At 38.0% G+C, this 14,684-nt stretch overlaps 4 protein-coding genes across 6 annotated transcripts; 2 read left to right on the top strand and 2 right to left on the bottom strand.

Moving 5' to 3' along the window:
• The first annotated feature begins 221 nt into the window (after positions 1 to 221).
• Positions 222 to 5,004, top strand: LOC122410212 (sedoheptulokinase-like). 3 transcript variants are annotated; one of them, XM_043418333.1, is made up of 8 exons: positions 222 to 641; positions 782 to 884; positions 1,822 to 2,145; positions 2,714 to 2,961; positions 3,054 to 3,322; positions 3,502 to 3,777; positions 3,864 to 4,059; positions 4,152 to 5,004. In XM_043418333.1, exons 3-8 carry the CDS (start codon positions 1,915 to 1,917, stop codon positions 4,333 to 4,335), a joined length of 1,404 nt encoding a protein of 467 aa, XP_043274268.1. In that variant the 5' UTR covers positions 222 to 641; positions 782 to 884; positions 1,822 to 1,914; the 3' UTR covers positions 4,336 to 5,004. The 3 variants fall into 3 exon arrangements, with proteins under 3 accessions (XP_043274268.1, XP_043274267.1, XP_043274269.1); XM_043418332.1 differs by lacking the exon at positions 782 to 884; XM_043418334.1 differs by lacking the exons at positions 222 to 641; positions 782 to 884 and adding an exon at positions 1,587 to 1,676.
• On the bottom strand, positions 4,518 to 6,664 carry LOC122410214 (polycomb protein EED-like). The gene is made up of 2 exons (XM_043418335.1): positions 6,523 to 6,664; positions 4,518 to 6,418 (listed from the first exon to the last, which is right to left on the bottom strand). The coding sequence occupies exon 2, from the start codon at positions 6,292 to 6,294 to the stop codon at positions 5,011 to 5,013; it is 1,284 nt and encodes a 427-aa protein (XP_043274270.1). The 5' UTR covers positions 6,295 to 6,418; positions 6,523 to 6,664; the 3' UTR covers positions 4,518 to 5,010.
• Positions 6,665 to 7,893: 1,229 nt separating this feature from the next.
• On the top strand, positions 7,894 to 11,775 carry Ref1 (RNA and export factor binding protein 1). The gene is made up of 5 exons (XM_043418337.1): positions 7,894 to 8,277; positions 9,448 to 9,585; positions 9,748 to 9,895; positions 9,987 to 10,136; positions 10,790 to 11,775. The coding sequence occupies exons 1-5, from the start codon at positions 8,062 to 8,064 to the stop codon at positions 10,906 to 10,908; spliced, it is 771 nt and encodes a 256-aa protein (XP_043274272.1). The 5' UTR covers positions 7,894 to 8,061; the 3' UTR covers positions 10,909 to 11,775.
• Positions 11,776 to 11,838: 63 nt separating this feature from the next.
• Positions 11,839 to 14,650, bottom strand: LOC122410217 (ubiquitin-conjugating enzyme E2 S). The gene is made up of 5 exons (XM_043418338.1): positions 14,239 to 14,650; positions 13,885 to 14,032; positions 13,452 to 13,642; positions 12,932 to 13,060; positions 11,839 to 12,549 (listed from the first exon to the last, which is right to left on the bottom strand). The coding sequence occupies exons 1-5, from the start codon at positions 14,245 to 14,247 to the stop codon at positions 12,397 to 12,399; spliced, it is 630 nt and encodes a 209-aa protein (XP_043274273.1). The 5' UTR covers positions 14,248 to 14,650; the 3' UTR covers positions 11,839 to 12,396.
• Between the last annotated feature and the right edge of the window lie 34 nt (positions 14,651 to 14,684).

Below are 14,684 nucleotides of genomic sequence, written 5' to 3'. Positions count from 1 at the left end.
TAAAAGCACAGGCTTTGAAGGAAATGATTATTCGGGGCCGGTGATTGTTGAAGTGGAAAAATCGAGCACAAAATCACGGTCCAAAGGCTACCCATGTGTAGTGTGTACGTATGTAACAAACACATCAAACTTATGCTCGATACTGCAGAGTGCGCTGATAGTATGCACATGCAGGCGGAAATACATGCGGGATTTTCCTAGTGTAAGCATGATCACGATATCACGTTTTGAACGAGCAATGAATTTTTAAGAGCTCACGCCAGCCGCCGGTCATAATAACATATTGAGATTTTAACAGTACAATCGACTCAGTGTTTAATCAAAAAAATATTAATATAATATTAATAATATCATTTGAAAAAGATGAACTTGGCTATCTCTGCCTCTTTTTATGGTGTAGAAGCTCGGTCAACAATCACGCTGTCATCCTCGGAAGATTGACGAAATACGAAAGTGCGGAAGGCTTTTCTTTGTACGCGTCCGAACCGTTGGATCTTTCCTCGTACATAATTTTCTTGAATTATTATTCGTTGATTAAAATATTGCATCGTATTATGAAATTTCACCGTTCATCGTACAGCTTCGATAACAATTTTTGTACGACACAACAATTCTCTCGAACAATTTGAAAACATCGAATGGTAAACAAATTTATTTTTTAAATCTAATATGTTAAAAAATGGGATACGACAACGAAAGAGATAAAATGAGATGATTTTTTTCTAATGGACTGCGATAAGCCTGATAAAATATAACATTACATAATGTCACTTATTCCCAGTTTGAGATAAAAAATTTAATGGACTACCGGCCATAGACGGACTGAGAGAGTTTTTTTAGGAATATACGGTTGTTATATGACCAACAAGGGCTCGAGGATTCAGGTACTCGATTGTTTAATTTTTTCGTGCTTTTTTTCTTAATAGACAAAATTCGTTCTATTCCTTGTTTTTATTGCATTACTTGCTTACTTTAATCGAAAAATCACTTCTCGTGATTCCGACTATTAGATGATTTATTCGAAAACATGGACGAGAAATCATTTGACGACGCGTTCCAACCAATGTAATTTCGAAATGATCGACGATTATTATTGGGCGTGCCTTTTAGAATCATAGCGAATTGCAAGTAACGACATAGATTTACTTCGTTTCTAACTAAGCCAGAACATTCATTGACATTATTTGAGAGTTGTGGGATATTTTGTCTTCGGGCCTACATGATTTTTCGAAATCGATTTTTTTATGGTAGAGAAAAACAAAAAATTGTCCCACGATAAGAGCGAAATAGTCGATGCGAATCGGTGCCATTTTCAGAGCGATTTTAGGTAGCAATTAAAAAAACGTAATTTTGTGGAAAACAGGGAAAATGATAGGGTTAAAAAAATATGAAAAATACTCGAAACTAGAAACATTCATTTCGACATGGACGGTCCCGTGTAGCTCGCCGCATCCCTTACCAGTTTCGAACTTCTGACTTCTGACAAAACTCGTTACAGTAATATTCACGTGATCGAGCAACTCCAAGAATAGACTGTTTAAGAGATGGTCACCTGAGTCCTAAAAATGTGTTAGCATCCCGGTGCGCGGTGCCGCCAAAACTTTTGCTTTTCCTCCAATAATAGTTTGACGTTTAGTGCATTCGTGGAAGAGATCGGAATGTAATTTATTAGTAAGGTAAGCCGCGTGTCCGCGTCATAGCACTTGGAGCGTTCTTTTTTCAACGTTCGTATTATCGTACTCGCATACCCTTCGAGATTGATGAAGTAATAGGATCATTATCCGTTAACGAGCGTTGATTGTTCTCTCCTGTCAATTGCAGAGTAGAAACGCAGTCTGAAGCAAAACTCCTGAGTGAAGAGAAGCTCGACGACTTAACGCGGTAACGTTCTGTTTCTGTGAAATTTCAACCAACATGTCACAACATCAACAAAAATACGTTCTCGGAATCGACCTTGGCACTACCTCGGTCAAAGTCATTGTCCTGTCCAAGGAAACTCGACATATCGTTGCTAAACAAACGAAAGACACGCAAGCCAACGTCCCCAGCGACTTGGGCATCGAGGGGAACAAGCAAGATGTGCCGAAAATTCTTTCCGCTGTTCACAATTGTGTATCCAGACTTCCCAAGGATCTTTTGCATCAGGTGAATACTCATAGTTCATTGCAACAATCACTTCATTCTAAAATTATTCACTTGAGAAAAAAAATCGTTTTTACAAAAGGAAATTTAACGTCTTTTTAATGCTGAACTTTGTATGTTCTCATTCGACGAAAATTCCGTTATTGAAAGCCTTCACAAAGCGTCCACTCACCGCCTCAGAACTAGAAATGGGGAAAGAATTAAAAAAATTATTCTCCTTTTCATTCGAAATAAAGCTAAATTTTTTTTCTTTTCCAATTGAACTGCTTCGAACGTTTAAATAGCGAAGTGATGCAAATCTCAAACAGAATAACAGTTCTAAAGAAAACAACTGTACGATTTGGCCTTGCACGAATCGAATGGTATATCGGAAACGTTAAGCAATTGAGCTAAAGTTTTATAAATAAACATACCGAACCCTCGTTTCCAGTTTTCATTCAAATATATCGACCACGAAAGTCCTCGCGTAGAAAAATCTAGCTAAAAAATTCGAGTTTCGTGAAACTTTGTCACCTAAGATTTATATTCGTAATGAAATAAAAATGTTTATTTTTTATTATATTGCAACCAGGTTGACAGCATCGGAATATGCGGCCAGATGCACGGTGTAACCCTGTGGAAAAATCTTATCGATTCGGCGAGCAAAGAGGACGCTACCTTCAAGTTAGAAGTCGAAAAAGAAAATGTTTCGAATCTCTACACATGGCAAGACGGACGTTGTGATATGAATTTTTTGAAAACCCTGCCACCATCCAATAGCCATCTTCCGGTTCACACGGGATACGGATGTGCCACGTTGTTTTGGTTCGCCAGAAACAGGTTCGAACCGCGCCATCGAACTTTTGTTACAAAGCCACGAAACGACGAAAAATATTTGCAAATTTTATTAACCGCATGCCTTTTGATCCCAGAGCAGATAAACTTGAGAAATATGAGCGATGCGGTACGGTACAAGACCTCGTGGTGAAGCTACTGTGTGGCAACGATCACGTGATTATGAGCACCCAAAACGCTGCGAGCTGGGGATACTTCATGCCTGAGGAGGCACGCTGGGAAACGGATACTTTGACTGACGCTGGATTTCCGGTACATCTTTTGCCAGATGTCATATTGGAGCCCGGAAAAGTTGCTGGGAAATTGGTGAAAGCATGGTTCGGAATTCCAGCCGGTGTGACAGTTGGTAAAGAGTTCCTTCTAACAAATTATTACCAAATGTAATAATTGTGGCGGCACAAAATCATTAGCGAGAAGAAACAAATCTTTTATGGCATCTCAACGGTGAAACGTCAAAAAATAGAAAAAAAAATCTTCCGAGGATTTCGTGGCTCGAATAGTCTCGAGTAAGAAATCTCTTTTCAGGAGTTGCGCTAGGAGATCTTCAATGTTCGGTTTACGCACTACTGAAAGGACCGAGCGAAGCTGCTCTGAACATCTCCACTTCGGCTCAGCTGGCCTACGTCGATTCAACTTTCCGTCCCGGTGAGCAATCGGCATCCAGTGGTATCGAGTTCTTCCCCTATTTTGACGGGAAATACCTGGCCGTCGCGGCCTCTCTCAACGGAGGCAATAACTTGGCAACGTTTGTCAAAACTCTCCAACAGTGGACAATGGAACTTGGATTCTCAGTTCCACAATGTGAGAAATGATAATGAAACTGTAAAAAAAAAAACAAAAAATTGTCAATAGTACACTGTTTTACTAAATTAATTGTTCGGCAACAGCCAAAGTATGGGACAGATTGATAACCCTCGGTCAAGAGGATCGTGTTAGCAATGGAATGGAGATTCAACCGTATTTGCTCGGTGAACGTTATGCTCCTGATGCAACAGCTAGCGCGACAGGAATAACCTTGGATACGCTGCAACTAGGACACGTTTTCCGAGCACTTTGCTCGGGAATAATAAAAAATTTGCACAAGTAAGTGTTCCTCGAACAAGGATTTTCAATTCAGAATTAATTCAATTTTTGTCTTAATATATTTCAACATTGATCATGATTTTTGTTTTTAGTATGATGCCTCAAGAGATTTTGAAAGAAAGAGGAATCGAGCGAATAGTTGGAAACGGTTCGGGTCTCGTGAGGAATCCCGTATTGCAAAAAGAAGTTTCGCACTGGTTCAAATTGCCTTTGGAGTTGGGACAATCGGGAGATGCTGCTCTGGGAGCAGCAGTTGCGAGCATCGCGAAGAGCTAAACGCGAAGAGTGCAAACTTTGTGAATCAAAGCTGATAAGCTTTTGATAATCGCCCTTCCATAAAAATTGACGATAAGAAAAAAACGAAGATTGCCGGAGTGAAAAAATAACAATACAATCGTTGCCATTGGTGAAAGACTTGAGATACTTTTCTATGAAGCAAATGATAGGGATTACTATAATTTTCGGTGAAAATATGAATATTTATTACGTAAAAATAACTATATCTAACGAGTTTCACTATTTATCGATAAAACCTGTCGACAATTCATCATTCCGGTGAGGAATATTTGTACGATATAAAACAGCATTCGAATGGTACAAAATATAGCTGCAATATCGATACCAGAGTTGTCAAAAGTTACATAGGAAAAATTAAAAACGATAATACACAATTCCTAACTAAAATCTACGCGTGATTGGCGTAGTGATTGTAATCAGTTCCATTGTTCATTGATCGATATCGAAGTCGAGAATTCGACGAAAAAAAAACACAGTGCCTAACTAAACTACGTAGACGTAGAAACTGTGAACAGTTCAATATTGTTAAACAGTAAACGTTCGAGCAACTTAGTCGCTTATCGCGCACACAAAATGTATAGTTCACAGTCGTCAATGTTGCCTTTGTCCATTCCACGAGTGTTAATAAAAAGAGAAAATGGCACTGAAGATTCATTATTGATCTCTATTCCATCTCCAAACGGTCGCATCATCACAAACGCAGAGTAAAACTGAGCCATCTCGACTAAGGCTCGTTTGTCTTATGGGAGCTGTACATCGTGGATGCTGGAGTGAGAAACAACGCGCTTGGCCCGGCTCATCGACGTCTAAATCCCAAACATAAGTACGACCGACCTGATTACCGAGAGCTATAGTCCTTTGCCAAAAATCGGTTGAAAAACGAACGAACCAAATATCGCACTCTTTGAACTCGAAACGGTGTAAAATAGTTGCGCTCGTTTCGCCGCTTCTCAATTGCGAATCTTCGAGACGTCCTGGTTTCCAGCAAACGATGCAATTTTCGCAAGACTTACTCAGTATAAAATCACCGAACCATTTAACACAGTCGACGTAATTACGATGAACGTCGCGAGTCGTGAAATCAGGAAAATGTTGCAACACCGAATCGAAGGGACGACTGTTTCGGGTTGGGTTGCAAAAGTACGATTGTTTTATGGCTTCTTGCATGTCGGGCTTGTCGAGGGACCATAATTTTAATGCGTGATCCATGCCGCACGATATTATACGAGTGCCATGCATGTCGAAATCAGCGCTCAGGACCTCGTCCCTGTGACCCTCGACGCCTCCGAAAATAGCGATGCAAACATCTGATTTTATGTTCCAAAGTCGCAGGGCGTGATCCTTTGATGCTGACAATAATATATTCGGATCGTTTGGATGAACTTTTAATTCGTTTATCGCGTGGCCATGACCGATGTAATGCTTTATACAAGTCGCGGTCACTGGACTTATGACTCTCACGACTCCTCGTGAGCCCGCTACAGCTAACAATGGTTTGCCCAAATCGTCGTAAGTCCACGCACAAGTATAAAAATTCTCTTCAACGTCCGGGTCCGCGTAACACTGCCGTAGTTTAATGTTACTACCTTCCGGACACTCCCAAATGCTCACTCTGTTACTCCCCACCGATGCAAATATCATTGGTTCTCCCTCTTTTAAATAGTGATTGAACTGCACACCGAACAGGGGTTGTCCGTGATCTTCTTTCACGCTGCAACAATATTTGTACAATGGCTTGTCATTGGCCGGCTTTGTTTTCGTTGCTTTGTTCTTGCGACGACCCTTACGCCGAAATCTTGTACTCCGCGTTGGTGTGTCACTCCTGTGAGTACCAGCAGTCGAATTACTCCCAATACTACATTCTGTCTCGTCGCTATCGTTCTCGCTATCTTCCTGACTCGACGCATAGGCCTGTGATTTACTTGATAATTTCTTCATTCTTACTTTTTGTTATTTCCTAGTTTTTTGATCGTGGACACATTGGGATACCAATTTTCGTACCCAATCTCACATACGCAAGATTCAACAGAGCATCTCCCAACGCTGATATCTTTTCAGCATCCTGGAACAAAAAGAAGTCTTGAGCTTGAAATTTATTCAATTTTTTTCAATGTACCACGAATATAGGAAAAGGGTTATTTCTATAATAAATTCAAATTTTCTTACCAAAATGTTGTATGTCAGCAAAGAGAGATTCAACTTCTTACTAATTTTCTTTGCCTGAGCAAATGTTAGGTTTAGAGTTTTTGGAACACCAGTACAGTTTACCAGACAGGCACAGCCTGAGATTATATAGTGTTCGTCAATCAAACTTATATTTGCCTCTATCTGCAAGTACAAAATTCAATTTTCTTTGTACATATTACTGTTTTCTAACAAGGCATTATTTTACATTACTAACAATCAACTTTTCTCTGCATAAATCCTGAATAAGACTGATATGAGGAAATCACAAAAATTTCATTGAGTTATGAAAGTCATAATAATAACTGACAAATAAAATTTTCCATAGTTTCAAAATCCAAATCAATCCAGGTCTCTACGATAGCCAAAAATCTTCCAGTATTAAAATATAATCAGTAACATGAGTCTGACAGTCATGTGTAATCGATAATATACTTTTCCATTTCCTAGATATTATACGGAAACTAAAATAGGTTATTCGAAATGTATTGAAAGTAATTTGAACTCAAGTACTCTGAAAGCAATATGATTTTATCTGCTTTCAATTATTCTTATTAATTCAATTTAAAGACAATAAATTATTTTTCTTTCAAACTTTCAATATATATAATAATATTTATAACATTCTTCAAGACAAGACTTTTTTGTTTATTGTAAATCTAGGCTAAGCCGGTAATTAGAGACGGCCAAGTTTTGAGAACACTTTCAATGTAAATAGTTCATGACTAACCTCTGATATAGAATTTCTGAACCTCCAATCAAAAGCAAAAACGATAAAATCAACACTCAATTCGGGTCTCCGCTTGACAACTTCGATGATTGATTCGCACCGATGAACAACCGCACGACATTTTCTCTTTCTCGAATTTCGAAGTAAACCTTCGGATATTATTTCGCACAAATCGCTAGTGGCAACTACCTGCAACAGTGAAATAAAAAAATAACCGCCGGAACTGTTTATCTCGTATCGCGAGCTTTCCTTGAACAAGGACTCAACAATAACTAACCAGAAAAGAGATGCTCGAATCATCGCTGCGAGCACCGCAACTCCTTAGAGCCAATGCCATTATTTTGTCGCGTTATCGATAAGAAAAAATGTATAAAATACATGATAAAAATGATTCGTTTAATCTTTCTCGCATACGGACGGTTTTTCGTAATGGAACTAAAATATAAATCGGAAGCTAGCTAATGGATGAGGGCCTAAGGAGGGGGAAAAGAATTGGAGAGGAGAAAACGGAAATGACATCAGGAATTTCGCGCGCGTTTCCATTGAGCGCGTACGCCCCCTACAGTAAGCCACGCATGCGCAGTCTTCAAACTGCCATTAGCTCGTCTTTTCGCCGCACGGCACACGCACCATTGTTAACGCCATTCCATACTGCCGCCATTACTGAAACGTACAGCGTACAGAGTAGAGGTTGGTTTCGTAAGATCATCGTTTCAGCGTCGTATTGAGAACGAAACGTTCATTCGTTGTTTTATCACATATATCAGAGAAAAAAATTAACTCACACACAAATGAAAATGGTGGATAAAATTGAAATGAGTCTCGACGACATAATAAAGCAGAATAAAGGTAGCAAAGGACGTGGTGGTGGCGGTGGTGGACGACGAGGACGCGGTGCCGGTGTATCGCCACGAAGAGGTACCCGCGGTTCATCCCGGGCCGGTGGCGGCGTCATGAGGGGACGCAATCGTGGTGGCATCGCTCGTGCCTCAGCTCCTTATACAAGGGTAAGTTTTGATTTCATTCTCATTTTATTTTTCCAAGAAAATGACTTAACCAAAATCCATTCTAAAAGATTCTATTTACTGGAGAATTCCTCTGCTCGAGGTTGCCACGACCTTGACAAAAACAATGCATCGTACCCAATTAAAACGACTCGTCTATAATTGTTCCTTCATTATTATGTTTTCTGAAATCTTATGTTTGACCTTTGTTCATTTGACCCATATAAGAAAGCGACCGTGTTGGAACATTAGCCAAATTCAATTCATAACATAGGGTTGACTGCTTCTATATGTAACTCTTGATACTTTGATCAAATATTGAAAAATTCAATATATCGGTATCTCAATTTGTTATAACAAATCCAGCTTGAGCATGATTCACAGATAAACTTAATTTATTGAATTGCCAAATATTACTTTTACCATCTCAAAACTTGAAAACTACATTATGAACGAAAGAAGTTGCAATAGTACCGAAAGAAACTAAATCAGCAAGTTTTTTGCTGATCTAATTTTCCATTTACTCCACTAACATTTCTTAGAAAAGATATTGTAATATATTCGATATGTATTGGACATGTTTTGTTGTATTTCCCTTACTTCAGTACAAGCCCTCAATCGTTTGTGGCATAAATTCAATGTAAGATCATATGTTGGCTTAAAACTAATTTTGATAAAACCTTTATAATGACCTTTCCTAATTCGTCAGTTCTAATCTTATTTAAGTATTCTGTATTTCATCACAAATTTCCATGGCTTCTTCAATGTAGGGACAAAGTTGATCCTATTGCTGTGTGATTATTTATATACTTCTAATGGTAGAATCCAAAATGATGTTGCTTATAATATAACTACAAGGAATAATCAATTTTCCAAAGTAATAATAAACTTATAGATCAAACAGAAATACCTGTTAACCCTTTGAAACGTAGTAGGATTCCATAATCCCTTCGTGCTTTGAAGTGTATAATTGAATGAAAAGAATAATTTTTTTCTATAAAACACTCCTCAAATTCTGTTTTAGTAGAATATTCTTATTAACTAATTGTCAAGATAAGATTCTACAAAACTAATCAATCTGTGAATAGTCAAATGTCAATGAAAATTTTTTTCATTAGAACTCGTTTACACATAGAAACACAAAAGTAAAAATGATCTGTGCCTCTGTTACAGGGTGATGTCAATAGCGCTTGGAAACACGATATGTTTGACGGTGTAAAAAAAGTCGGTAGAGGGGCCATCGGTGTGACCGGCACCACCAAGCTTCTCGTATCTAATCTTGACTTTGGAGTCTCGGACTCTGATATACAGGTAATTCATCATGGCGCAACGGCAACGTCGTCGTCGTCGCTTTATTCTTTTGTCGGACAGGGTTTAATTTGGAGGAATTTGTGATGATGATGATGATGATGATGAGAATGAGATGAAGATGACGGAGTAAAAGAAAGGCCAATGCTATCTGCGATTCAACAGGAATTATTCAGCGAATTTGGACCATTGAAATCAGCAGCTGTACACTACGATAGATCAGGACGATCTCTCGGCTCTGCCGATGTTATTTTTGAGAGACGGGCAGATGCGATAAAAGCCATGAAGCAATACAACGGTGTACCACTGGATGGTTTGTTTACTAAATTTTTTTCCATCTGTTCACGTTTAATGCAATTTTCGGGCGATAAAGTTTTTAACAAATTTGTAATTTTCGATTGAAGGACGTGAAATGAACATCCAAGTCGCAACTTCAGAACTGCCAGTCCCAACAACGATTCGAGGAGGATCTAGACTAGCTGGAAACGCTTTCTCACAGAGATCACAACCAGCCCGCTTTAGGGGGTCCCGAGGATCTAACTCGGCGGTTAGAGGTAAGTTCCTCCTGACCACTTATCAAATTTTGACTGTCACAAGAATAATCTCCGTGTAACAGTACAATTTATGAACAAACCCAAACAAACCTTAACCAAATACTAACGATTATTTCCTCTAACGTTAATCTAAGTTTGAATTCGATTCATCCTTAGTTGAACTATGTGAAAAAATGAACTGAGTTTAAACCGCTTTGGAGAAAATTTAAAATTTTACGACGCTGAAGTTTCCAACGTTGGAGTCCAACAAAATGAACGAAAAAAACGTTTATAATTCACTAATTATTTATTTCACGAATCGTTGGTGCAGCTTGAAAAACTACGAATCGCAAATTTGACAGGGAACAAAATAGGAGAATTACTGGAATTATTGGAGAGTTTTTTTCGATCATTTCGTTGGACTCCAACGTTGGAAACTTCAGCGTCATTAAAATTTTCACTTCCTCTAAAAACTATCACATTTTTTAATTACTGTAAGCACAAGCTGAAAATTTGTAGTTGGTATATTATGATTATGGTTTCAAAAATTGAAAAGTTGCTGTATATATGATGTTCGAGTAATTAAGAAGCGATTGCCAGTTCAAAGAGCCACATGTTTTAAAGAGACAAAGCATACACAATTATTGAATTTGAAATTTTCTTGCAAATTCAAGGTCGCGGTGCAGGAAGACGCGGTGGTGGTGGCCGAGGTGCCGCTCGAACACCCGCAAAGACTCCGACCGCCGAGGAATTGGACGCTGAACTTGAGGCTTACGTAAAGGAAGTAAAGTAACCAAACATCAACGATTTGCGTTGAGACTTAGACACGAAAGAGTTCTCACGCGAAAACGAATGTGGTGATCCCTAATATCCCCAGAACCATTTAGTTTATAAAACCGCGCAATGAAAAAAAAAAACGTGTAAAAGTTTACCACTAAGTAAGGATAAAAGGCGCGAGCGTAAACGCGATTTATTATGGAGTAATCTGTTCTATTTGTTTGACGATACTGCGTCATAAGCTCTTATACATACGAATATGATAAAATCACTGAGAACAAAAAAAAATACGATTCCGAAGAGATTCGTAAGAGTGAACAATATTTCTTCTTTTTCTTTATGATTATTGAGACAAGACAAACCAGAAGATGACACTCAATATAAAGGCTATTGACTACATTAATAAATATTCAGCATTTTTGTATGTAATATTCCCCTCGCCCCTTCCACCCTGTTTATCGTACGTATACGATCACTAATTGGAAACCAACAAAAAAAAAACGAAAAAATACAATTATTCGACTTTGAAAACGTGTTTGAAAACTCATTTGCGTGCGTGCAGTTTCTGTAACATTGAAAAAAGTAATTTTTTCAGGATACTGTGCAAATTCTTAAAAATTATCGTTTGAATACGTTAAAGAATTTCTTATAGCATATGAATGGATAATGAGGCTGTGATGCAAATAGCTATCCATAATGTTATAAACTAGTCACAAAATTGATCGACCCGCATATGTGCTCGCAAATTTACGGGTGGTTAAGAGTACATTGTAACCGCAACGTACGTGACCAAAGTCTACGCTACAAGTAGCCCGAAGACTGGAGAATAAAAGATAAAAAAAAGGTTGATTGAATGAAAATAAATAAGAGAATTCACTCCGTTCTCTCGATTATTTATTCAAAACCTTCCTGATAACGACAATATTAATTTACGAAGGGACAATAGTTCATGAGAAAGCATTTATTTTGTCTAAATAATCATCTAATTTTATCATTACATTTATTTTGTACATGGATGCAAAAATATCTGCTAGATTTGCCAGTGTGACGAGTTTAGTGTGGGCTTGGTAGTTCCCGTTCGTCCGTCGAAATAAGGTAACAATAATAAAGAAGATAATTAACATACTATTAAACAGAAAGGACCAGAGGATGGTAATAACAAACGGAAATGGATTTTGCTTTGTTTGGTCGATCTTACAAGGGGAATAACTCAGTCGTCCGCAATTGAAATCTCGTTTTGTTTTTTGCATTTTTTTTTTTGTTTTCTCGCAATACCTTTCACTATTGAGGAATTGCTGAATCCAACACCCATAATAATACAAAGTTGAGAACGAATGAGTATTTACGTGCTTGCCAACACAGACTCTCAAACAGACACACGCGCACACACACCAACACACCAGAACTTTTGGAGGTACGAGAGAGGACAGAGTGACGTATAAAGTAAGAATAACGGCACAGAAACCATCTAATCAAAGGAAAATACTCGTTCGAACGATTGCCTTTATAATCGCTTCAACGTTCGCTTTTTTTCTTTCAACATTTTTTTCTTTTCTGCCGTTAGCTTTTTGTCTCCCGCGTGCTTTTTCGGTAATGGACCACCAACCTCACTCGATGTGCAACTATCCAAACTCACTTTGTTACCTTTTCCACCGCCCTGGAACACAAAAAAGCAGACCCGGGCAATTTGTAGCGTTTAATGAAATTTATTGTATTAATGGCTAGTTCGGATAAACTAGTCGGATTCCACATTAAAATGCACAAATCATTGCTTACGAATATGAACGGATTTTCAAGTCAATCTTATCTTGGAACAATGCATAGACAGGTTTCTGGTGAACAGGGAAAGTATCTTTAATTATTCATATTTTTGTCTTTTGCTTTAGTTTTATTCTACTATAAAATGGTATGTGCTTAAAAGACCAAATGGATTTTACGAATAGATAAACAGAAATTTTTTCAAGGAAAGGAATATTATACATTTTAATAACATTTTCCTCCGAGACTATCCGTCAATAGTAATTTTCTGAGAATTTTACCTGTGCATGAATTTCAGTCATCATCTTCGCTCTTGCTGAGTAATCGTCATACCTCTCAAGCAGCATTTTCCCCGCCTCCTCGTTCAACGCGGATTCGGCATTCGGGACAATGAGTAGGCACTTGACAGTCTGAAGTGAAAAAATATGCATGAATTTTATCATCTTTTCAACATTTTTTCAATGTATCATTCTGAATGAAGATTCGAAAATCTTAAAGTTTTTTTTTAGTCAACCGATTGCTTCTGTTTGTAGTTTACTCAATGACTTTTTTGTCAATTATAAGTGAAATTTTTGTTCGTTAAATTGGAGGATGCTTGAATTGACAACAGAGTTACTACTCTTTTTCATAAAACAATTGCGTTTGAGCGATATGTTAACTTTACTAGTGTTATTAATGATTTTAAATTTGCATAATAGAAATGATAAAGTTATCTTCATTTCTTTTATTTTCCATTATAAGGGAATCAGTGTTTTCTTGCTCAAGAAGTGAATGAACATAAAATGTATAAATGTACTTTACCAGGAGTATATGTTTTATTCCAAGGTCAGATTTCCAATCTTTTTTCAATGTGTTGACACATATTTCACCATTTTTGGCTACATTGGGGTGGAAGATTTTTGTGAGGAAGAATGCCTTTGGAGGACCTTGAGGAAAGTCTTTGCCTAGAGCGAGTTTTACTCGGAAGAAACCATCTGCATATGGCGTACCAGCTGGAAATAATAAAAATGCTCGTTCAATCTATGCAAATTAAGAAGCTAATTTGTACTCCTGTGCGCTAATTTTCAATGGTTGGCAGAGTCTTCAGTGCTCGATCACTTTGACGCAACTCTTAAATGAGCTCAACTGCTTTTTGTATCTGTAGACACAAAACCCCAATGCTGCTATCTTTGCAAAAGGAATTGAGAAACTATTTTATCGTGCCGGAAAGGCTATTTTGCTTTAATTAGCTCACCAGGTCCTTCTATGACAGCTTGGATATCAGTGACATCTTCCTCGTTTAAAATAACACGAATGCCTTCAGGTGGTTGCGTAGAGAGTTCGCTCATTTCTTTAGCGACTCGTCGTATTATTTGAGGTGAAAGATTTTCTACATTCGATATCTGTGGAATAACGTAGTTAGATTTGAGTTAAAATGTCTGAATGAGAATCAAAGTTACAGGTTCAAATGAGAGTATTCAAAGCGACCATAAAAGTAACGGTGCGTGGAGAAACGGTTGATGATGAAACGCGTAATTCGGCGTCTCTAATCCCGAGGTAAAAGAAAAAACAACAAACCCTATGAACAAAATTGGATATAATTTCTTACCGAACTCATAGCTGAATGATTAATTTTTCGCTTCAACTTTAAACCGTGGAAAAATGGTGGGAAACGTGCACATGCACACGTAGTTTATCGTCGTAGGGATGAAAAAATTTGTTTTAACGTCACAACATCGGCACGGCATCACCCGCAATAACCAACATTTTGAAACGACGATGAGATATCCAATCGACGTGCTTCGTGAGGAAAACGTAGCCTCGATGGCAAAGCCTTCTATCGAATCTGTCCAACACCAATATATAGAGATATTAATCTAGACGTTTAATGTTCAATTCTCTCGTTCTTTCTCGCTCCCTCTTTCTCGTGTTTTTGGAATTTTCACTGTTCTCTTCTGTCTGTACTGCGTTTTGCGTCTCTCACTGGCCAAACTGGCGTTTTTCTCGCTCTTTCTCTCTTTATCTCTCACCCTTCACTATTCCCCCCTCTGTCCA

This window comes from Venturia canescens, chromosome 4 (assembly GCF_019457755.1).
Source record: "Venturia canescens isolate UGA chromosome 4, ASM1945775v1, whole genome shotgun sequence".
Classification (NCBI taxonomy): Eukaryota; Metazoa; Arthropoda; class Insecta; order Hymenoptera; family Ichneumonidae; genus Venturia; species Venturia canescens.
The sequence above is the reverse complement of the archived record's forward strand: the minus strand, read 5'-3'. Positions and strand labels throughout refer to the sequence as shown.